Source organism: Pelodiscus sinensis, chromosome 1 (assembly GCF_049634645.1).
Source record: "Pelodiscus sinensis isolate JC-2024 chromosome 1, ASM4963464v1, whole genome shotgun sequence".
NCBI lineage: Eukaryota > Metazoa > Chordata > Testudines > Trionychidae > Pelodiscus > Pelodiscus sinensis.
The window spans coordinates 289,035,383-289,061,126 of NC_134711.1; the positions used below are offsets into that span (position 1 = coordinate 289,035,383).

At 43.6% G+C, this 25,744-nt stretch overlaps 1 protein-coding gene across 5 annotated transcripts in view; it reads right to left on the reverse strand.

Annotated features, from left to right (window-relative positions):
- Positions 1–25,744, reverse strand: part of LOC102446047 (RCC1 and BTB domain-containing protein 2) — a 52,306-nt gene that overhangs the window by 14,062 nt on the left and 12,500 nt on the right. For 4 of the 5 annotated variants that reach the window (XM_075919041.1, XM_006122972.4, XM_075919042.1 and 1 more), the window contains exons 4-9: positions 25,509–25,659; positions 24,538–24,704; positions 23,629–23,787; positions 19,088–19,195; positions 11,762–11,904; positions 9,983–10,173 (exon numbers count right to left, since the gene is read on the reverse strand). In XM_075919041.1, the coding sequence (XP_075775156.1) occupies positions 9,983–10,173; positions 11,762–11,904; positions 19,088–19,195; positions 23,629–23,787; positions 24,538–24,704; positions 25,509–25,659 (919 nt within the window). Of the gene's footprint in view, positions 1–2,918; positions 3,137–9,982; positions 10,174–11,761; positions 11,905–19,087; positions 19,196–23,628; positions 23,788–24,537; positions 24,705–25,508; positions 25,660–25,744 lie in introns of all 5 variants that reach the window. The other variant, XR_012900669.1, reaches the window with a different exon arrangement.

Consider the following 25,744-nt stretch of genomic DNA (forward strand, 5'->3'; position numbering starts at 1 on the left):
CGATTTAAATAATCGCGGCTTCATTTAAATTTAAATGGCTGCCACACTCTGCTGACCAGTTGATGATCAGCTGTTTGTCGGCGGATAGGGGCAGTGTGGATGCGCCGCGATCGACAAGGAAGCCTTTGTCGACTGGCGCAGGTATGCCTCGTGAAACCAGGTTTACCTGTGCTGGTTGACAAAGGCTTCCTTGTCGACCACAGCACGTCCAGACTGCGCCGATCTGCCGACAAACAGCTGATCATCAGCTGGCCAGCAGAGTGCGGCAGCCATTTAAATTTAAATGAAGCCACGATTATTTAAATTGAGGCTTCATTTCCCTCTTCCGATCAGCCTAATCTACATGGCTCCGTCGACGGAGCCATGTAGTTTAGACACACCCCGAGATCTGTGCTTGGTGTGGTCTGCTCTGATAATAGGAAGCAGATGCATCTTTCTGTAATATGTGTATTCTCTCTAGGGCCATGTCCCAGTGCTGAGAGGATGTAACCTTAAGTATGATGCAGGCAGAGTTAAATATTTGTTCACAATTTACAAACACAAAAATCACAAGGCAAAGGATTCATCCTATTGGTCGTTACCTTCTTGAATGCTTAATAGCAATCAAGTAAACTGATATTCCCAGATAATAAATTAAGACCTATTCAAAATACTCTTTCTGTGGTCAAACCCATTGTGGAGGTATTAGGAAGCCATTACATGTTCTTAATCAATGACTCCTTAGCATCCTGTGGATGCAATGAAGGATGTGACCCTATGGCTGTGTCTACACTGGCATGAATTTCCGGAAATGCTTAAAATGGAATACTATTCCGTTTTCAGTTTTTCCAGAAAAGGAGTGTCTACATTGGCAGGCTGCTTTTCCGGAAAAGCCCTTTTTCCAGAAAAGCGTCTGTGGCCAATGTAGACGCGCTTTTCCAGAAAAGAGCCCCGATCGCCATTTTCGCGATCGGGGCTTTTTTCCGGAAAAGACTACTGGGCTGTCTACACTGGCCCTTTTCCGGAACAGTGTTCCAGAATAAGGACTTATGCCCGAGTGGGAGCAGAATAGTTTTTCCGGAATAGCGGCTGATTTTGTACAGTAGAGCGTCGTTGCTTTTCCGGAAATTCAAGGGCCAGTGTAGACAGCTCGCAGCTTATTCCGGAAAAGCGGCTGATTTTCCGGAATAAGTGGCCCAGTGTAGACACAGCCACTGTGTTGTGATGGAAGAGTTGACATGCGTATCAAACATGTAGCTTTGAGATGTTGATGTGGAGTGTGGCCTCTTGTGTGGACCGCTTGTGTGGACCAATTGTCCTGGGCTATTGCCCCTTGGAAGTAAGCCCCCATCTCAAAAAAGGGATATGAAGACTTTAAGGGGGTCCTTCCATCGCCTGAGATAGTTCAGAAGTACTCTGATGCACTTGGAGAGACTGTTTGTTTGGGGTGTACACAGTCCTTAGTCACATTTGAAGGCACCTGAGGTGATTTCATTTGAGGAGCGACAAACATGGAAACCAACATGTGGCTCAGGGGTTGTAAGCAGATCCTTACTATTATCATCAGGCTCTGCTGTTTTGTAGCGGTCAGACTAGACATACTATGGAATCTTTCCATGGACAGGTAGACTCTGAAGGTTATGGAGTCCAAAGCAGCTGTGAGGAAGTCTATCTTCTTTTTTATAATGCAAGTATTTATAATTAAAAAAATAATATAAAGTGAGCAAATTGGTATTCCTGTCTTGTGTAACAATGCAAATAAAACTGTGATTAATCACGACTTTTTTTAATCTCACAATTGTGATTTATTGTTTTAATTTAGAGCCCTACAAATAATAGCTTAGTATAATACTGAGCTGGTATAACAATTTCTTTAGTTCCCTTACTCCTCTGGTCCTTGTCTTTGTCCTCCTCTAAGGACATACCCATTCACATAGCCACCAAGCCCTCTAGAGCTTAGAGGATGAACACTCTAAGCTCTAGAGGGCTTGGTGGGTATGTGAATGGAGAGCAACTCACACATGGATCACTTAGGATGAATACAGGGATGTGAATGGGTAACCAGTTACACAGTAAGCATCACCCTTAATGAGTGATGCTTAGTGGGTAAGAGTTAACCGTTACCCAGGAGCAGCCTGCAGCCCTCTGTGAGCGGAGGGCTGCTCCATCTTCATGGGACTGCTGGCTTCCAGCCCAGGGCCAGAAGCAGCTGGGCTGGAGCAACCCCTGCCCTTGGTGTGGGGGGCTGCTGCACACCTCCACCTCCACCCCCGTTTAATCAGTTAACCGGTTAAACCTAACATGTAACCAATTAAATAGGATTTTACATCCCTAACTGACAGATCCAGGAAAAAGGAATGCAGTACAGTAGATATGCAAAGAGAGCTCCTGACTGTGCCCCAATCTGCTCCTGCAATACTGCCCTCAGAGGGTATGTCTAGATTACATGCCTCTGCTGATAGAGGCATATAAAACAGGCTACCCGACATAGTCAATGAAGCCGGGATTTAAATATTCCTGGCTTCATTAAAATAAACATGGCCACTGCACTGTGCCGGCTCAGCTGATCGTCAGCACAGAGCGGCAGTCAAGATGCGGATCGGTAGACAAGGGAAGCCTTTGTTGACCGCTCCTGTAAACCTCGTTTCACGAGGCGTAATGGAGCTGTTGGCAGAGGCATGTAATCTAGACATACCCTGATAGTCCAGCGGAAAGGGGCAAGGGAGACAAGAAAGGAAACAGCCTTCTAAAGAACAAACCTTTTCCACTGAGGAGAAGGCTTGCCAATGTGGGGAGTCCCATCAGTCTAAGCCCACTTTTGGGAACAAAGAGGAGCTTCTTTCTGACCTGGCTTCTGTGAAGGCTAAATTCATGAGCCTGACAAGAAGTTCAGGGTAGGGCTGGATGAGGGAAGTGTCTCCTGGTCCTTCTTACTATACCTCCAGGTCACTATCAGGCCGCAGGATCAAATGGAACTCTGCCATCCCCTCCACGCAACCTCATGCCTGGCAAGGAGATTTTAAATGAATCTCTCTGCTCCCAAAAGAGAGAGGGTCACAATGGATTCACTACCACTGGGATTATTCCTGCTTCACATGGCAAGCCTTTAGCTCCAGAAGACATCTTGTAGCCAATCCTTTGGAAGGCAGAAAACACACTGTGGAGGAGATAAGATAGTTTACTAATTGGTCAGCTCAGCACCAAAAATCTTTTAGAAGCTAATTGGTGGGGCTATCTGTTTATGCAGAAGGGGAAGATCAACCCAGTGTCTAGATCAGGAGTGGGAAACCTCAGGCCTAAGGGCTGGATGCGGTCCCCAGCTTGCCTGAATCTGGTCCCCTAGTCTCAGTGCTCCCCTCCTGGCATTGGGGAGCCCACGCCTACTATGGGACTAGAACACACAAAATCTACTAACTTGGGCCCCACTGGGCTCTGGTGTGTGAGGGGAATGTGGGTAGTGTCTTTCTTCTTCTCAACAAGGGACACATGAATGAGGGTTTGGTGTGGTTTTTCTGGCTTCACTGTGTGCAGCCCCCAACTGATTTTTCCATGGGTCAGCAGCACCTGATCCCAAAAAAGGTTCCCTATCCTGGTCTAGATTATTGGAGCTCCTCAAGCACAAAGCTGTCTCATGTCTAAAATATAATCATTTTAAGGTTTCCTCAGCACTATGAAAATGTAATCAGTGCTCCAAATACTTCTCTAAACCTTGAGATTCTGGGGGTATGTCTACACTACCCCGCTAGTTCGAACTAGCGGGGTAATGTATGCATACCGCACTTGCTAATGAAGCCCGGGATTTGAATTTCCCGGGCTTCATTAGCATAAGCGGGGAGCCGCCATTTTTAAATCCCCGCTGCTTCGAACCCCGTGTAGCGCGGCTACACGGGGCTCGAACTAGGTAGTTCGGACTAGGGTGCCTATTCCGAACTACCGGTACTCCTCGTTTCACGAGGAGTAACGGTAGTTCGGAATAGGACCCTAGTCCGAACTACCTAGTTCGAGCCCCGTGTAGCCGCGCTACACGGGGTTCGAAGCAGCGGGGATTTAAAAATGGCGGCTCCCCGCTTATGCTAATGAAGCCCGGGAAATTCAAATCCCGGGCTTCATTAGCAAGTGCGGTATGCATACATTACCCTCCTAGTTCGAACTAGGAGGGTAGTGTAGACATACCCGGGGCTATTTGTTTGTTTTTCCTGAAAAAAAAATGGTTGGAAAAAGGCAGCAGAGAAAACTTAGCCGATATGACGGTAGGAGCCAAGATACACACTCTATGCCATAGACTCTTTACCATAGGAAAAACGCTGTGGTTGATCAGCAGACTCCCTTCAATTAAGGGAAATATTGAGATTGCAGGTTTAAAAGAAGAACACCAAGGAAGAGAATCTAGGCATCAACCAGACAGAGACATACTAAACTGAGTACATGACCCTACTAAACTGAACTGACATACTTAAGTACATGACTCTAGAGCAGTGGTCCCCAACCTTTCGTGGCTGCCGGGCGCCCAGGGGCGGGGCCACTCACATGCCGGGTGTCCGGGGGAGGGGCCGCTCACGTGCCGTGCTTCCAGGGGTGGGGCTACGCATGCGCCGCATGTCTGGGGGTGGGGACCATCCACGTGCCCTGAGCCCAGGGCCGGCACCACGCATGTGCCGTGCGCCAGGGGCGGGGCCAACCCAGATGTTTTGGCGGTGGGGACCACTACTCTAGAGGATGTCCAAGGTCAAATCCTTGTTGAGGCTAAAAACGGAGACAGTTACATGGAGAGTAAATGAACAGCAACTGTTGGTAAACAGATTAACTACTAATGATCAAATGTATTAATATTCCAGAATGAATTAGGAACAAATGGTTCAGAGCAAAGAGCCTGTTAATCTATTAAGGAGGTTTATATGAAAATCCTTCGAAGATGACTCACTGTAGAGATAATGGGCTAAAAGCTTCCTTGAAAATTATTTCCTTGATAAAAGCAGTATGTGAGTCACGGGGTCTACCAGGCTCTTTGTGGCCCTGTGCTGGAGGCCCTGAGGAGCTGCAGGGGAAGCCTAAAGCCTAGGATGCCCCAGCAGCAGCTGCCAGAATACCCAGCTAGAGCCACTAGTGGGAGGAAGCCCTGAGCTCTATGCCCCAATCTGGGAGCAGAAGTGGCAGGGGTAGGCAGAAGCCCAGAACTTGGGCTGTCCCAGCTGTAACTTGTCAGGAGCAGAAGCCCCCAACCCCAGCTGGAGCCACTGGGGAAGGAAGCCCTGAAGTCTGTCCTTGGAACCTCACAGGAACTACGGGTAGGGGGAGGAGAAGGGACAGAGCCCAGGTTTCCCCAGCTAGTCACTGGGAGCATAAACCTCAGCCCCGTCTGGAACCACTGGGGGAGAAAGCCCTGAGCTCCATGGCCAAAGCGGCAGCAGGTACGGTGGGGGGCAGAAGCTGGAAGCTCAGATATCTGGCATCTCCAGTGCAAAAGTGAGGGGTCTGATCTCCCCACTAAGAGTGGCAGTGTAAGGGAAGGATACCTCCTGTCCTTCCCCAGCCTAGCCAGATTAGCAGCTGGGAGCCCCAGACATCAGATTTTACAGGGTGGGGCAGGGCAGGTTTCACAATCTATGACTTTTTTTTTCTGGCTGCAAAATTGGTAGGGCTCTATCCATAGGTGTTCATACCCAACAGTGAGAGATGGTCAGTCTTTTGAGCTCAACACAGTGCAAGACCTGTATGACCTGCAGACAATGCACAACTTGGATCAACTCTAACAGAACTCCAAGCAGCTGTCTCACAATGCCCCATTCCTTGCAACAGTGACCACTATGGTCATAACTGTAGATTCTACTGCTCAGAAATCAGAGACTGGAAGCTAACCTTCTCAACATGTATTTTAAATTTATTTTTAATTGTCCAGCTTTGTGAGCACACTTAACAGATAATCCTTGTTGTGTGCAACTGCCCAAGCAACCATGCCAGCTCCATGCTGTACACATTTCTGCCTGGAGTAAACAAGAGATACTAGATCTTCTGGGTCTGTGGCAAGAAGAGGCTGTGCAAGTACAGCTGTGGACCAGCCATAGAAATATGGACATCTATGAAAAGATTGCAGAGGGGATGCAGGCAAAAAGATGTAACAGAGACCAGCAGTAGCACTATATTACATTTTCCCACACCACTCCCTGATGAGTTCGACTGGCACCATTTCAGTAAACATGTTAGTGGCATATGGTCCCAGGCAGCTTTGGGACATCAGTTAAACTGAGCTCTCTGTTCCTCGTTACCCTCAGAAGTGAGATATCAGCTAAGATCACAAATACGTGGAGAAAATAGTGCCAATGTTTAATACTATTGCCCTATACTCATACTGATGAAATACAGTCTAAAATGTTATTGCTTCAACCACACAGGATGACATTTGTGTTTGGTGCCTTTCCAGTTTTAAAGTTCTGTTAATTTCTGTTAAATTTGTATCACATTGCTAGTTGAGTTTTTGTACTTTGTCCATCTGCACTGTTTTTGCCACTTCATACCTTTCTATTTTTTGGAAATAAAATTACCTTCATTAATTCACAACACATACTGCAAATTACATGGTGGTACTCAGAGAACCCAGTTCTTGTACATGTAGAGCACAGCACAATTCATGGATTCAAGCACATATCTAGACACAGCTATAAAGATACTGCAGCATCACACAATTCTTAACAGCATTCAAAGCTCCAGACCCAAACCAAAGCCCAGAAGGGAACACTACAGTGGCTGACTGTGAAAGTGCTCTTTCAAAGCCTTCCTCAACCGAACAGCTCCACACTGAGCTCCTGTAATGGTTCTTGTGGCTGGCTGTTCAGAGTCAGCAGACACCATTCTATCCCTATATAAGGAGGCAGCATGGCCTCCCGATGACCTGGAGGAGGAAGTTCCCCTAAAGACCTCTCGGTGGGCAGTGCCAGAGCACCCCAACCCCACCCACAGGAAACAGAAGGGCAGAAGAGAGGGAGCTCCCAACTCAGTTTGAGCCCAGCAGCCAAGCAAAGAGGAGGCTTAACCCGGCCGATAGGGTTGCCAGGTGCCTGGTATCCTACCGGACAGTCCGGTATTTGAGCCCTCTGCCCGGTAAAAAAAAATCAGACAATACTGGACACGTGCAGTGTCCAGTATTCTCTGATTTTTCCGGCTGGGCACCGGACGGAAGCCTGACATGGTTGGCCCCATCCCCACCAGGCTTCTGCACAATCACAGGCTCCCAGCGGAGTTCGTGGCCCCGCCTCCCAGCTGGGAGGTGGGGCCGCAATCGCTGCTGGGTGCCTCTGGTCGCATCAGAAGCCAGGCGGGGGCGGGGGAGAGTGGCTGGAACTCCCAGCAGGTATTTTTTGGGAGACCATCTGACATCCCTAGCAGCCAAAGCTCCAGAAGAAACAGAGAGCCTTACCCTGCCAACCCCTCCAGGCCGACTGGGTTGGGTCACTGGTGCCACTGCCATGCCCCAGAGACTATTCCAGGCTCCATGACCCCTGTGGGAGCCCTGTGACTATGAAAGGCTGCAGAGACCCCTGCTGAGGCCTATCCAGGACACAGACAGGGCCAGCAAGGAGACCCTGACCCTGGCTCAGCCTGCAGACAGGCCTGCACCCGGGAATCCTTTGAACTACTTAGCTGTTTGTTTGTTTGCCCCACCCTAATCCCAGGGCCTGGCTCAAAGACGGCTACTGTTTGTTCACTCCGTCCTCACCCCACAACAGGGCTCTGAGACTAGTGGCAGGGCAGCCTTGAGGCTGCTCATGGCTTGAGACCATTACACCCTGCCTTGCACACTTGCATGACAACAGACTCCACTGTGACTTTTCCAACTTCAAAATGACTTCCCCCTGAGCAGTAGCAATCCTGCAGGTCTGAAAATACAGAAGAACCACATATTTGCAAGGTTCATGAAAACAGTGCAAAGCTCTGAGTGTTCTATGCTCCTGTCAGAAGTGGCAGACATCAAAAAATGACATGCAGATTTGTGGCAGAACTGCCAATCATGAAGGCATGCACCCCCAGCTGAGACCAACAAGGACGGTAAGCCCAGCTATAAAGGAAAGAAAACAGGGAGAGAGTAGGAGGCAGAAAGATCTGTGATAGTAGAGTGACAACAGTCCCTCATCAGGTTTGCTAAACTCTGGTCTATGCTACAGAATTATTTAGGTATAACTATATTACGCAGGGATGTAAATAATCCATACTCCCTGAGGGTATGTCTACACTACCCCCCTAGTTCAAACTAGGAACTAGGAAGCCTAGGAAGCCTAATCCGAACTAGCTAGTCCGTGTCGCGTGTAGCCGTGCGGCACGGGGTCCGACCTAGCTGGCATTTAAAAATGGCGCCGGCCGGCTTTATGCAAATGAAGCCCGGGAAATTCAAATCCCGGGCTTCATTTGCAACTCCGTATGACTACATTACCCCCCCAGTTCGAACTAGGGGGCTAGTGTAGACATACCCTCAGTGTCATAGTTATACCGACCTAAGCACCAGAATAGATAGCACTATGCTGGTGGAAGAGCTTTTCCCACCGATACAGCTACAGCCTCTCGTGGGGGCAGATTAACACAGCTGACAGGAATAGCTCTCCTCTCTTGATTTAAACGGGTTTCATTAAATTGCTACACTGGTGTGCATTTAACGCAGGGGTGGGCAAATACCGACCCCCACCTACAGCCCGTTTGCTAAATTAGCCCCTGGCGGGCCCCCCCACCACTGTATTTACCTACGCCTCCACAAGTATAGGGGATCACAGCTCCCATTGGCTGCGGAGGTCCAAGAAAATATAGTGGCAGGGGCCCAGTAGGGGCTAACCCTGGTGAATCCCCACTGTTTTATTGTCCATCCCTGATTTAAAGTGTAGGCCTGCCCTGAGAAACTGCAGGGAGATTTAGCCCTGGTGTTTAAGGACTGATTGAGTCATTTAAGTCAAGTTGATGGACTAAGCTGTACAAAGAAACTATTAACAGGGTGAGACTACCAGTGTATACCAATGTGATGTATTGTAATTCCCTGTGTAGAACTAAAGGTCAACTCACATCTTTAAATTTGTGTCTACAGCATCCAGATAAGGGAGTTACAGACCAGCAGTTTGGCACACATTGCTGTTCACGCTTAGGGTTGCCAGGTGTCCGGTATTGACCTAGACAGTCTGGTATTTTCACCTCCTGTCAGGTAAAAAAAATCAGAAAATACCGGACACCCAAAATATCCAGTATTTTCTGGTTTTTTTCCCTGCCAGGAGGTGAAAATACCGGACACCTGGCAACCCTATGACACACTCGGCAACTGGGCCCAGCCCCTGGCCTCCTCCCCACCCCCCGACACTCCCTGCCCCTGGATCCTCTGCTTACCTGGTTTCTCAGGGAAGCTGCGTTCTGGCTTGACCAAGAAAACAAAATGGTTGTGGCAAAAAGCCTAAAGACCAAGGGGAAGCAATGTCTTCCCTGGGTCTTAGTGCTCAACTGCTCCCCTGTTCCTATCCCTATTCTGACTCTGCATGCATTGAAAGGGGCCATGCTGTTTTATTTATTTATTTATTTATTGCTTATTAACTTTCTTAATTTCCCCTCAACAGATTATTTCCTCCGGTGTTTTTTTGGGGGGCAGGGTGTTCAGTATTTTTGGTTAAACCATCTGGCAACCCTGTTCTCGCTCCCTTTTTGTCCAAACTACAGGGCAATGTAGACATGGCCTTAGACTCCTAAGTCACATAGAGGCTTTTGAAAATATTCCTTCTCCTGCCTAGTCTCTCTCACAAAAGGAATAGAAATGTTCCTGGCTGCCTGTGATTTAGCATCAAACATCTGGCAGAAAGTCTCAGCATTCTTTACAGTACCATAGTTCCATTAGTTAAAATTAACGTATGTGGTAGGTTGTATTTCCCAGTTTAAATTTTAAAATTAACTAAAGTGTATTTTCAAATGCATTTATCCTTTCTTATGCAATATATGTAATACAAAATTAGGATACAACAATAAAAAAACCACATATTAAGCTCACCTACTGATAGGAGACGCCATGTCACAGCAGGAGTAGCAAAACAAGCAAACACATCATCAGTGCAGGCAAAGTGCGTAAGATGTGGAAGAATCACAGACTGACCACGGCACTGACCCCACATATACACATGACCACCCTGGGTTTTAGCAGCAGAAGTGTGAGCAGAATGGCAGGCTGCAATCTCAATAACTCTAAATTCACAAGCAAACAAAAACACTGGCATAAGGACAATGTGCATTGAAAAAATGTATTACTATATATCTAGCTTTGTAGGCTTGTACGCATTTCAATATTATGGGCATATATTCCTCCCATAAATGACAAAAAGTTTCCATAACATGCAAGACAATTGAAAATAAGATTGTTCACTATTTGTACATATGACAGCTAGTTGCTCCTCTCAAGTTTCACCTTGAAAACAGAAAATCATATTATCATAGAATATTTTACATTTTAATTAAATCCATATAAAATGCAACCATTACACTATATACCTGTCCTTAGAATTACTTCTAACTAACATGAATGCATTTGTAGTAACTAAATTATTCTGTGGGCCATTTTTAGAATATTTTCCAAATGAAGGAACTAGAACCAAGAAAGAACTAATTAAAAAGCATTACCTTCCACCTATTTTAATAGTGTTAAGATGCTTCACTAACCCCAGAGGTTGATTTTAGGTTTTCAAAACTCCCATCAAATTCAGTGTTACACAACCCACTGTTTTGCAGTCTGAATTGTAACTTGTCTGGTTAGTGGTGCTGCTGTATGCATATATATTTTAGGACAAAAACTTGCATTCCTGAGTGAGGTAACAATCTCATTGTCATAAGGAACACAGGATGAAGGTAACATATAACATTTTATTAAAATAAACATATATGACATGCACCAAAAATGTTTTAAACAAAAAACAAATAATAATACTTATAAGCAACAAAATAAGAGGAAATAATGCTACAAAATATCATCAAATAGCATTTTTTTCTTCCTTCTAATGGGTGGAGACAGAAACATCTATCAGTGGCATTATACTTATCTAAAGTCTTTCATGGTAGAAAACCAAAAATGGTTTATTTAATAAGATACCATTATACTCTAGTAAGGAACTCATTCACATTTCCATCAACAGAAACACACAATACTACATTATCCACAGAAACTATTCCATTACTGACTATCAGGATTAAGACTAAAGAATTTATAGACACTAAGTTTTTAGGTAGCAATATAATATTACTCCCTCACACCTTCCACGTACTAATGTAGGACTACAAAAACTTACAAACAGTAAAAATTGTAATATATCCACTATTCAGACTTTTTCCACATTTTTATCTGATCAATATTAATGGTAAACTTCAATACAAATAGCAAATACAATAAAAGAACGTAAATGTTGGTTTTGGTTTACTCAGTATATTAAGAGGCAGCACAGGACCAATGACGAGCATAAAAGTAAATCCATAAAATACTATGATAAGATGGATGCAGCTAAGTGATAAATAGAGGCAGGAAACAGACACTTCCAGAATTTATAGTCTCCCATTTGCATCTGATTATGATGGCAATGCAGATGTTTTCAGCAATGTCAAATTTCAACGTATTAATATAAATGACTTCCAATGTTAGAATCTCCTCAGGTTTACATCTGTGAAATCATCATAGCTAGCAACTACAAGTGTTTCTACCAAAAGAGAAGTAAAAGTCACTGTGATTTTATGCATCGCTTCTGTGATTATTTTGATTAGTGCCTTATTATTACAGTGTAAATATTACCTGTCCTTATCAACAATAATTGGTACGGGATAAGGCTGGTTACTTTTATTGCCAGTGCCTAACTGGCCATATGAATTGGCTCCCCAGGCATACAGCCGACCTTCATCTGTTAGCACTAATGTATGTGCATAGCCACAGGCAACCTACAATGAATAAAAAAAAAACTTACATATTAGCATATTAATTCAGATACATAAATATATCTTCATATTGTTAATTTATATCCAAGAGTACAAACATGTAGCCAGTACAACTTATAAAATAACAAATACAGATCACACTATGATGGGGAACAGAAAGAGAATGGGTGACTTGGAACAAAGACATTCATGTGAAAAAACTAGCTTATATTTAAAAAAAAATTCACAACTCAAATAACCTCTTAAGACAGGCCTGGACAAAATTGGGCCAGCAGGATGGATCCTGCCAAGCCACCAGATCTGGCCCATGAATGCAGTGGGAAGCCTCAGGCAGACTCCCTGCTTCCCCTGCCCCTGCACACTGCTGAGAAAAGCGGCTATTGACCATTTGTATTTCACAGCTGTGGCAGGGTGTTAGATGTCATGCATTGTCCCGGGCCCTAGCACAATCCCATTGGCCGGATTCTAGCCAATGGGAACTGACTGTTTGAAGGACAGGCAGCACATGAAGCACCACGCCCTCCTTCTCTAAGGTTCTTATTCACAGATGCACAGGGTCACTGCAGCCTGTGCGGGGGTTCGGGGTGTGTGTGTGTATGGTAGGAAGGCTGCTTGAGAAACCTGCTGGGCTGATGGCCGGGAGCCACCCAGGTAAGTCTCCTGGCCAGAGCCTGCCTCTGGCATCCCAGCCTCTTCCTCTTCCCAACCCACTACCACCCCACATAATCCAAACCCTCTGCCCCCCTCCTGAACCCATATCCCCTTCAAGATCCTGTATCCCAATCCTCAGCCACAGGTCACAACCCCCTCCTGCACCTTAGATCACCACACACACCCCTGAACCTCCCCCTGAACCCAATCCCATCCTAGGTCACAACCCAAACCCCGGTACTCCCTCCTATACCTCAGTCCCCTGACGCAGATCGCACCCATTCCTCTCCGTGGTCACAACCCAAACCCCTGCACCCCAATCCCTTGCCCCAAGTCACAATGCCTTCCTAACATAGGTCACAACCCAAACCCCTGCACCTCCTCCTGCACCCTGGTCCCATGCCCTGGGTCATAACTGCCTCCGTCACCCAAATTACCTCCCAGACCCCATATGTCCTCCTACACCCCAATCCCTTATCCCAAGCTTCCTTCTGCACCCAATCTCCACCCTAGACCTCACACCTCCATTAATATCATGGAAGAGTGCAGTCCTTGAACACATTCCAAAATCTTGGAATGACCCCATCAAAAATTAGTGCCCACCCCTGTCTTAAGAGCACAGTAAGAGTTAATACAAAAGAAGAAATAACATAGGCTCATTGAAACAAGACAAGGAAACTTCAGAAGTTGGTGGAGTAAGACATAACTAGGAGAACTTTACGAAGTTTGCATTAAAACTCCTATCATGGCATAAATTCAAGTTTGGAACTATGGGCCTAAGACTATGTAAGCACTTGCTAACTATTAGGAGTAGTCACACACATAGACTCAGACTCAAAGACTTTAAGGTCAGAAGGGACCATTATGATCATCTAGTCTGACCCCCTGCACAGTGCAGGCCACAGAATCTCACCCACCCCTCCCAGAATAATCCTCTCACCTATATCTCAGATATTGAAGCCTTCAAATACTTTGAAGACCCCAAGATGCAGAGAATCCTCTAGCTGTGATCTGTACCCCATGCTACAGAGGAAGGCGAAAAACCTCCAGGGCCTCTGCCAATCTACCCTGGAGGAAAATTCCTTCTTGACCCCAAATATGGCGATCAGCTAAACCTTGAGCATGTGGGCAAGACTCATCAGCCAGACACCCAGAAAGTTCTCTAGTAATTCCTATCATCCCTCCATTGACCTATTTCCCACTGATAATGAATTGTCAATTAGTTACCAAGATCATGTTATCTCATCAAACCATCCCCTTCATAAACCCATCTAGTTTAATCTTGAAGCCAGATAGATCTTTTGCCCCCACTACTTCCCTTGGAAGGCCGTTCCAGAACCTCACTCCTCTAATGGTTAGAAACCTTCGTCTAATCTCAAGTCTAAACTTCCTACTAGCCAGCTTATATCCATTTGTTCTTGTGTCCACAGTGGTATTAAGCTTAAATAATTCCTCTCCCTCCCTGGTATTTATCCCTCTAATATATTTAAAAAGTACAATCATGTCCCCCCTCAGCCTTCTTTTGGTTAAAGTAAACAAGCCAAGCTCCTTGAGTCTCCTTTCATAAGACAGGTTTTCCATTCCTCGGATCATCCTAGTGGTCCTTCTTTGTACCTGTTCCAGTTTGAATTCATCCTTCTTAAACATGGGAGACCAGAACTGCACACAGTATTCCAAATGGGGTCTCACCAATGCCTTGTATAATGGCACCAACACCTCCTTATCCCTACTGGAAATACCTCGCCTAATACATCCCAAGATCGTATTAGCCTTTTTCACGGCCATGTCACAATGGCGGCTCATAGTCATTCTATAATCAACCAGGATTCCGAGGTCCTTCTCCTCCTCCGTTACTTCCAACTGATGTGTCCCCAGCTTATAACTAAAATTCTTGTTATTAATCCCTAAATGCATAACCTTACACTTCTCACTATTAAATTTCATCCTATTGCTATCACTCCAATTTACAAGATCATCCAGATCTTCCTGTATGATATCCCGATCCTTTTCTGAATTGGCAATAGCTCCCAACTTTGTGTCATCCGCAAATTTTATTAGGACACTTCCACTTTTGGTGCCAAGATCAGCAATAAAAAGATTAAATAAAATTGGCCCCAAAACTGATCCCTGAGGAACTCCGCTAGTAACCTTCCTCCAACCTGACAGTTCACCTTTCAGTATGACCCTCTGTAGTCTCCCCTTTAACCAGTTGCTTATCCACCTCTCAACTTTCATATTAATCCCTATCATTTCCAATTTAACCACTAATTCCCCATGTGGTACTGTATCAAATGCCTTACTAAAGTCGAGGTAGATTAGATCCACTGCATTTCCTTTATCTAAAAAATCTGTTATTTTCTCAAAAAAGGAGATCAGGTTGGTTTGGCACGATCTATCTTTTGTAAAACCATGTTGTAATTTGTCCCAATTGCCATTAGCCTTAATGTCTCTAACTACTTTCTCCTTCAAAATTTTTCCAGGATCTTATATACTATAGATGTCAAACTAACAGGCCTATAGTTACCCGGGTCGTTTTTTTTCCCTTTCTTAAAAATCGGAACTATATTAGCAATTCTCCAGTCAAATGGTACAACCCCTGAGCTTAGAGATTTATTAAAAATGTTTGCTAATGGACTTGCAAGTTCATGTGCCAGTTCCTTTAATATTCTTGGATGAAGATTATCTGGGCCCCCTGATTTACTCCCATTAGGCTGTTCAAGTTTGGCTTTTACCTCGGATATGGTAATATCTACCTCCATATCTTTAGTCCCATTTGTTAAGTTACCATTATCCCTAAGCTCTTCATTAGCCTCATTAAAGACTGAAGGAAAGTATTTGTTCAAATATTGGGCCATTCCTAGATTATCCTTAACCTCCACTCCATCCTTAGTAATTAGCGGTCCTACTTCTTCTTTTTTTGTTTTTTTTTCCTATTTATATGGCTATAAAACCTTTTACTATTGGTTTTAATTCCCTTTGCAAGGTCCAACTCTACCTGACTTTTAGCCTTTCTCACTTTGTCCCTACATGCTCTAACCTCAATAAGGTAGCTTTCTTTACTGATCCCTCCCATTTTCCACTCCTTATATGCTTTCTGCTTTTTCTTAATCACCTCTCTGAGATACTTGCTCATCCAGCTTGGTCTAACGCACCTACCTATAAATTTTTTCCCTTTTCTAGGGATACAGGCTTCTGACAGCTTCTGCAACTTTAACTTAAAATAATTCCAGGCCTCCTCCACTTTAAGGTCCATAATTTCTTTAGTCAAAGCAACTTCCCTAACTAATTTTCTTAATTTATTAAAGTTAGCCCTTTTGAAATCAAAAACCTTAGTCTCAGATTTATTTTTGTTTATCCTTCCATTTCATTTGAACTGAATTAGCTCATGATCACTCGAGCCAAGGTTGTCTCCTACAACCATTTCATCTATGAGGTCCTCGCTACTCACCAAAACCAAATCTAAAATAGCATCCCCCCTTGTTGGTTCAGCAACTACTTGATGAAGGAATTCATCAGCTATCATTATCTAGGAAAATCTGAGCCCTATTATTATTACTAGCACTTGTTCTGCAGTCTATATCTGGAAAGTTGAAATCTCCCATGATTACGCAGTTTCCATGAGTATTTACTTCATTAAAAACATTAAAGAGGTCTCTATCCATATCCAAATTGGATCCTGGTGGTCTATAACACACCCCAAGCACTATCCCAGGGGAGGATCTGATAGTTTTCTTTCCCAATGTGATTTTTGCCCAAACAGACTCTGTCTTCTCTATTCCATCACTTTTTATTTCTTTACAATCTACCTCATCTTTGATATACAATGCGACTCCACCACCTTTACCCTTATTTCTGTCTTTACTAAACAGCACATACCCTTCAATACCTGTACTCCAGTCATGCCTAGTATTCCACCATGTTTCTGTTATTCCTATAATATCTGGTTCCACTTCCTGGACCAATAGCTCTAGTTCCTCCTTTTTGTTACCTAGGCTCCTCGCATTGGTGTACAAACTTCTTAATTTTTGCTGTTTGCCTCATTCACATTCTTTACCCAATTTGGCATGGACATTATATCTCCAATATGACCTATTAGACTAGTATCCACCCCACCCTTCCTCATGTTCATTCTCCTACCCCCAGCTATATCCTTTCTTACTTCGTTTTCCTCCCTCTCAGTGTTAAAATCTGGCGTAGAGATTACCTGGGCATCTCCCAACCGTCTCCCCCAAATTCCTAGTTTAAAGCTCTCTTAATCAATTGAGCCAGCCTCCATCTTAGAAGTCTATTTCCCTCCCTACTTAGGTGAAGTCCATCCCTAGAGAACAGTCCTCTGTCCATAAATGCCTCCCAGTGACCATACATCCCAAAGCCCTCCTTATAGCACCACTGCCTAAGCCATCTATTGATCATCATAATCCTGTCACATCTTTGTTGCCCTTCTCTAGGAACAGGCAGAATTCCACTAAAGATCACCTGAGCCTCAATTTCCTTGAGCATCCTCCCCAGCCTAGCATAGTCTCCCTTAATTTGTTCCAGCGAGAATCTAGCCGTATCATTTGTTCCTACATGAAGGATGATCAATGGATTCCTTCCTGCTCCCTTAATAATTCTCTTCAACCTCAGTTCCACATCTCGTATCTTAGCACCTGGCAGATAGCACACCCTTCTATTCTCTGGATCAGCTTTGGTTACAGGCCTATCTATTCTTCTCAATAAGGAGTCCCCAATCACATAGACCTGCCTTTTCTTAGTGACAGTGAAATTCTCTAGTCTATCTCTAGCTTCCTCTGGCTGCAAGTCCTTGCCATTCCTATTTTCCCTTGTAATCCTCTTTAACCCATCCTGTATCCTCCTAATGCTCATTATTGGTGTTGTCTCCATTAAGTCTTCCCCTTTATCTATGGGACTAGCCACTCTTCTCTTCTTCCTTACCCTTCCATCTTCATTATCTACCTGCTGTACCCCTTCTTCATTCTCCAGCTCCACATACCTGTTCTTGAGCTCTATTTTTCCTTCACTGACCCATCTTTTCCTCTGCCTGGTTCTCTGAGTCACATGCTTCCACTGTCCATTTTCTTCGCCCAGCAGTCCCCCCTCTGAGGCCCTTGATCCTGCTTCCATCTGCATATCTAAGCTTTCCCCTTCAGCCACGTCATGCCTTTGCCCCATCATCTGCTCAAATCCCCTTCTAAACTCGACCAGAGTTTCCACCTGCATCTCCAGTCCTCGGATCTTTTCTTCCATCAGCTCTATCAGGCGGCACTTTATGCAAACAAAACTCCTTTCAGGTACCTCCTCCAGAATCATGTACATACCGCAGCTACCACATCCAATCATCCTCCTTGTGTTCTCTACTATTTGGGCCATGGCCACTAATGCCTCTGTGTTTTATCTACTTTCTCACCAAAATCCTATTAGTCCAGTGAACACAAAAACAGACCAAAACACCCTCTCCACAGCAAAAACAAACTCCAAACAAGTTCCAATAAACAAAATCCCACTCAAACTCCCCTGTTTACAGCTCTGTTTGCTTGGCTCTTGTGCCACTGCAGCTATCTGCAGCTATACTTAACTAAAGTATTAAACACTATGGCTTCTATCCAGCTAAGAGCTTGAGACTTAAGTGCTAAAGCATGTGAGGAATCCCACTGACTTCTATAGGAACAGTTATGTGCTTATAGTTAAACATATACTTAAGTGTACTTAAGTCCTTTGTTGAATCAAGGTTTATATCTAGGTGTAAATATTTGGGACCTAAATCAGTACTCATTAAAAGCAATTCTTTCTTAAAAGGAAAAAGAAAAAGATAGTGAAAATGGGAATACTCTTTTTCTTAGTTATGCTAGGGAACTCTTTCTCCACTAGCATTCCCTCCCAGCTAAGTTATCTCTTGTGTGGGCCCTTACCTGTGAATGCGACTTGGATAAAAAGCTATATGTGTTTATGTATTTATTTCAATTGACAAAAACAATCCATCCAGTGCTCTGGGTACATTTGCACTCAGTTACAACAATTAGGAACCAATGTTCAAAAGACTGCTTTCCTAAATCCCCCATCATCCTCCACTGACAGATATCTCCAGCACCATCTTTTATCAATTCATTTTCTTCTTCCTAGGAACAGCCAAGGAGAACAGTGAGTCTTGCAGTGTGCCTGGTGGTCAACAAACTTTGGCTTTGACAAACTAAAGTAGATGTCAATGAAAGATGAGAGTGCTGATTATCTTTCAAGAGGAACTAAACATAGATGATCAGGATCTCTAAAATTTCACAGATGGAAATCCTCGCTCCCCTGAAGTCTACAGCAAAATTCCCATTGTCATCAATTGGGCTACATTTTCACCTTTTTCTCTAGTGGAGCGGAAGGTTCATTTTTTCAGAGATATACTCTCATTACTTCGTATATGGCTTTAACCTAACCACTAAAGCCTCACCTCCATTGCGTGCAGAATATTCCCTTTAGAATTTGCATTTCCAAATGCTATTTCTTCCATTCATAAACAGTTTGACATGATATAAAATAATAAACATACCCGCTGCACACGAATGCCTTGCAAAGCAGCTATTCTGCAGGGTGTTGGCTGATTACCACTGTTGCCCAATCCGAGCTGGCCATTACCATTGTAACCCCAGACGTAGACCTTAAAAGGAAGATTGAGATTTGAATTAAGTATATTTATTTCAAGAGAAGTAGAGAAAATACATAATAAATGATTATATAGTGCTGTGATGTTCAGTTCTCTGCAATGACACATCCTCTTCCAGTGATTTAAAAAAATAAACTTGAACATTATATGGGAGGGATCATACACAGTTTCTATTGACAATATCAACTACATAGTGTACTAAAATTCAACCCCTAAATATTCTGTTTGCCCAGTCCTAGTCTTCCAGAAACATATCAAACACATAGAAGTGGGCTACCAATAATAGCTCTGTTCTTTGGAATGCAAAGCAAGGTCTGCTTCTAACTTCCTTTGTCAGAGAGATCATCTCTCATATAAAAATCAATCTAAAAAGAAAACAAATCAAAATATCCTGCACTGGAAAAAGCAGGTCTTAAATATATGTGATATAGTTTGAGTAGACTATTAAGGATATTATTCTGAATAGAGATGTAAAAATGGTTAATAATGTAACGGTGTAACTGTTAAAAATCTTAGTGGTAACACGGTACAGGTTCTGCAGTATAAAGTGCAGCCAGCTACCCATGAATGGGGCTGGCAGCCAGGAGCTGGTGGTGCACACCCGGAGCCAGCTACTGGCCCCACTCTCTGGGTACAGGCTTTATACTGCAGATCCTACAGTGCAGGGTGACAGCCGACTCTCTGGGAGCAGGGCTGGCAGTTAGAGCCGGTGCGTGTCGTGAGCCAGCTTTCGCGTACCTAGGGTTGCCAGGTGTCCGGTATTGTACCGGACAGTCCGGTATTTGCGCGCTCTGTCCGGTAAAAAAAATCAGAAAATGTCCGGTATTTTCTGATTTTTCCAGCTGTGCACCGGACGGAAGCCTGGCATGGGCGGGGGGAGTGGCTGGGAGTCCCAGCTGGGAGGAGGGGCCGCGATTGCTGCCGGGAGCCCTCAGGCAGTTGAGTGTGAGGAGGAGGGGAAGCCTCTTCCTCGCTCATGCGCCGCCGAGAGCCTACGCAGGACACACAGCAAGTGCCCAGGTCAGTCCTGCTCCACGCTGGGCAATTTGCTCACCCCCCCCTTCCCGGCTGGTTCTCCCCCACTTTCCCTCCTGATCTTCCCCGGCTAGCCCCCCTGCACCCTCCCAGCTCTGCTTCCCACCAGCCCGTTCCTCTTCCTGTTAGTTTAACGTCTGTCCCAGGGAAGATAATGGAGCAGGGTAATTAAGGAAATCATATGCAAACTCTTGGAAGGTAATAAAGTGATAGGGAATAGCCAGCATGGGTTTGTGAAGAACAAGCCATGCCAAACTAATCTGATAGCTTTCTTTGATAGGATAACGAGCCTTGTGGATAAGGGAGAAGCGGTGGATGTCATATACCTAGACTTTAGTAAGGCATTTGATATGGTCTCACATGATATTCTTATTGATAATCTAGGCAAATATAACTTAGATAGGGCCACGATAAGGTGGGTGCATAATTGGCTGGATAACCGTAGTCAGAGAGTTGTTGTTAACGGTGCTAAATCCTGCTGGAAAGGGATAACAAGTGGAGTTCCGCAAGGGTCTGTTTTGGGACCTGTACTGTTCAATATCTTCATCAATGATGTAGATATTGGGATAGAGAGTACGCTTATTAAGTTTGCAGATGATACCAAACTGGGTGGGGTTGCAACTTCTTTGGAGGATAGGGACATAATTCAAAATGACCTTAGCAAGTTAGAGAAATGGTCTAAGGTAAACAGGATGAAGTTTAATAAAGAGAAATGCAAAGTGCTCCACTTAGGAAGGAACAATCAGTTCCATACATACAAGATGGGAAGCGACTGTCTAGGAAGGAGCATGGCGGAAAGGGATCCAGGGGTCATAGTGGACCACAAGTTGAATATGAGTCAACAGTGTGATGCTGTTGCAAAAAAAGCAAATATGATTCTAGGTTGTATCAACAGGTGTGTTGTAAGCAAAACTCGTGAAGTCATTCTGCCGCTCTACTCTGCACTAGTTAGGCCTCAGCTGGAGTACTCTGTCCAGTTCTGGGCGCCACATTTCAAGAAAGATGTGGAGAAATTGGAAAGGGTACAGAGAAGAGCGACAAGAATGATTAAAGGTCTAGAGAACATGACCTATGAAGCCAGGCTTCATGAACTGGGCTTGTTTAGTTTGGAAAAACGAAGATTAAGGGGGGACATGATAGCGGTTTTCAAATATCTAAAAGGGTGTCACAAGGAGGAAGGAGAAAATTTGTTCCTCTTGGTTACTGAGGACAGGACAAGGAGTAATGGGCTTAAAGTGCAGCAAGGGAGGTTTAGATTGGACATTAGGAAAAAATTCCTAACTGTCAGGGTGGTCAAATATTGGAATAAATTGCCAAGGGAGGTGGTGAAATCTCCCTCTCTGGAGATATTTAAGAACAGGTTAGATAGACATCTGTCAGGGATGGTGTAGACAGAGCTTGGTCCTGCCTTGAGGGCGGGGGGCTGGACTCGATGACTCTCGAGGACCCTTCCAGTCCTATGATTCTATCTCCCCCAGCCAGCGCCGCTGCACCTCTCCCCACCCCCGCCAGCTCTGTTTCCCGCCCCCACTTCCTCCTGGCCAGCGCTGCTGCAACTCCCCCCCCCCACCAGCTGTGCTTCCCGAGCCCCCTTCCTCCCAGCCAGCCCCGCAGCCCCCGATTCCCCCCAGCTGTGCTTCCCGCACCACCCTTACTCCCGGCCAGCCCCGTCCCCTCCTGGCCGGTCCCCTCTCCCCCGATATCCTGCGGCCAGCCCCCTTTAACCCAACCCCCCCGACCCTCCTCCCACGACCAGCCCTGCTTCCCATTGGCCTCCCTATCTCCCCCGGTCAGCCCTATTGCCCCACTGCCCCCAGCTAGCTGTTTCCAGGCCCCCCACCTTCCCGGCCAGCACCGCTCCCTTCCTGTTTGGTCCTTCCTCCCCTCACCCCATGAAGCGTGTCCGTTTTTTTTTTTCTTTTTAATGACTACCTGGTAACACTTAGCAGTGATCCAGGTTCTTGGAGTTGTTGTTTTTTTGTGTGTGTGTGGGTTTTTTTTGCGGAACAACTTTGGTCCCCCCCCCTTTTTTTCTTCAACAAATTTTTTTCCTAGAACTGCTACGGCCTGGTAGCCAGAGGTCCGTAGCCTGGGAGTTGGGAACCACTGTTTTATATACTGATCTTGAAGGCAGCATGCCAGAAGGCTTTGCTGCTGACCCGAGGGGTACTGCTAAGGGGAAAAATTCTCCAATGATCATGTACAAATCGTACACACACATCTACTGAAATGCACATGAGCAACCACTCAAAGAAGAAATCTCCCTTGCCTGATTCTTCTGATGGTTGAGTGCTGCTTCACAAAGAGTCACTCCTGATATATTTCTTCCTATGTCCCAAAGAACTGCTTCTTATAATACCTCCAGGTGGGGAGGCAACCAGTTACATGAGTGACAAAGGGACACCATACACACACTCTGGAAAATGAATGGGAGGACTAGATTTCAAGCATATTAGTAACTGGAGTAACAGTGGAAAGAAGAGTCATATGGAAGCTCTATCCCACAGAGTCTAGATGGAAACTATACTGGGTCAACCGAGTTTAAAAAGTTAGGGAATCATTGGATTAAAGTCTAAAAAATTAAAGTTGGGTTCAAATATTTATTCTTTAAAGAATGTAATGAACTATTTTAAATGAATTCTTTTCCATTTAGGGCTCATCTGGACTGCATTCCTCTCTCAAAAGAGGAATGCAAATGAAGCAGATTAAAATTCAAATGAAGCGCGGATTTGCAAATCTTGTGCTTCATTTGCATAATCACATGAGAGCGTTTTTCGAAAAAGGTTTTTTTTTTTAAAAAAAACCCAAAGTCTAGACAGAGTTCTTTCGAAAAAAAACCAAACTTTTTCCAAAAGCGCCTGTACTCCTGAAAAAATGAGGAATACGGGTTCTTTCGAAAAAGGGTTTTTTTCTTCGAAAGAACCCCATCTAAACTATGGGGTTTTTATTTCCAAAATCCTTTTTTCAAAAAAGGGCTCTCACATGATTATGCAAATGAAGTGTGAGATTTGCAAATTTGTACTTCATTTGAATTTTCTATCTGCTTCATTTGCATTCCTCTTTCAAGAGAGGAATGCAGTTTAGACATAGCCTTATCGCAGTGATTTGTTCTGAAAGGTGTAATTTTAACTAATTTGGATAAAGTGTCTCTCAGATGACGTGTTTATAGTGGGGACAGTGGGAACAAATAGGACAATTTCTGATAAAAAGGTTCTTATAACAGTACAGATTAGGAGATTTGAAATTTACAGATTAATATTACTTTTCTCAACAGTTTTAGTTGTGACCAAGCTTGCAAAGGTAGATGCTATTAATAATTTGTAGCCAATAATACTGAATAAAATAAAATTCAGTTAGAAAAATTAACTGTAAAACTTTAAAAACATTCTTACCTCCCCATTTTCTACTACAGCCATTGAGCACATCTGTCCACAAGATATACTGACAGCTATCTTATTTTGTAAGCAGCCGGTAACTCTTCGAGGAATTGGCTGATTAGCAGTTGAACCAGATCCAACCTGTCCTGAATTATTATAACCCCATGCATACACCTGTTATAGAAGAGTTATTAACAGAATAAAACTGTAACATGCTTCTTTAACCAAAGATACAAGAGATATAGAACTTATGTAAAATGCACATATTAGAAATACATTCTAAGGATTGAAACAATTCTTTTCTGTGAATCTATGAAAGACACAGAAATATTTTTCTTTTTTATTTTCTTCCAGGAATCTGCCACCCTTTCCAACTCTAATTTCTAATGTTCGGACCATTTAAAAAAACAATAAATCCTTCTGTAATATCAAAGATTATGTATCCTGTGGGGTATGCTTGTGATTCTTAGTCTACAGTTATTGGAAGAAAAAAATAGGACAATTGGACACCAACATTATCTCAGAGTATTACGGAGCAGTATTTTATACTTCAGTGGGTTTGGATACATAACTTCCACATATGCACAGGGTTTTATTTATTACCAAATTTAATGGTGTGAAGAAATTTTTCACAGCAGGCCATAATAGGAGAGATCACAGGGATTTTTAGCCAGCCTTTGCAATACCAAGTGCTTGTTCCTTCATTAGGATCAGATACCTAACATAAGCAACTTCCTGCAACAACTATTGGCAGACCTCAGATCTTCCCATTATTATTAAATAAGTACATCACAGCAGCACCTACATTACAGCCACGCTAGGTCCCATTGTACTAGGCACTATATGCTTTTCTGCTTCCAGAACCCTATATAAATTCCATAGAAAGGAAAATAAAATTTATACAGATTTATGCTAACTTCTCACCTCTCCATCAGATGTTAACACCATGGAATGGTGAGAGCCACAGGCGACTTCAATTACTTTCTTGTTTACCAAGTTAGTAGAGACTTGACAGGGAATTAAACCATGATTTGTTGTACCATTGCCCAGTTGACTATAAGCATTATGGCCCCATGTGTACACTTCTCCTTCTATAATAAAAACGTGAAAAATCAACTTTAAAACATCTACTTATCTAATTACTACGCATCACAAGAGGACACAAAAAGAAAACATTGAGTTCAACAATGGTGCACTCTTCCTATTTAAGTATTTATATATTCCTCTAAGCTATTAGTCCCATGTACATAAGAATGCTATTTTACTCACAATGTTTATTAAATGCCTCAAAGGGTAATATCCAGAGAATCAGATCAAAAGAAAATGACAGGAGATAGTATGATCTATAGGAGAGGCCACAGGAATGGGAGTCAGATGAGACCTGAATTCTATTCCCAGTTCTGCCTCTTCTGGCCCTGGCCCTGGACAAATAATTTGTCTCTGTGTCTTAGTTTTCTCATCAAAATCGGAATAGTGATATTTTCCATTCTTTGAAAAGTACTTTGACTCCCTCAGATGAAAATCATTATATGGTGCTAAATATTCTCATTATTTTTTTTTAATTATTATTATTCATGTATATCATCTCTACTTTTTATTCTTGAAAAGTATACTTGGAAGTGTTTTAGGAGCCATAGTATATCCTATCAGGAAAGTTAAACAAATGTTTGAGGTTCCATTTCAATGCCTATCTATTGGGATATTAACTATAGAATAACTATAGAATAATTATTAATCCTCCCACAGAATATATACCCTACATTTTCACCAATATGATATCAATCTAAGAAGAAAGATTGTCGGCTTCATTCTCAGAACTCAGATTTCTCACAAATAGTTGGGCCAACTGAAGCAGGCACACATTTTAAAAATAACATTATTCTATCACATATTACCTGCTGTAGCAACAACAACATGGGGACCACTTCCATAGCTCAGACACGCTATCTTTTTGCCACATAAAGTATCTAATCTCCGTGGTTCAATAGTGTTCTGAATGTCACCAGTTCCCAAACAGCCACTGCAGTTGGTGCCAAGCACAAACACCTGTTATAAAATCTTATTGTTAATTTAACAAGTCATTTATTTCTATAGCAACATTTACTATTTACATTAAAATAATCAATCCTAA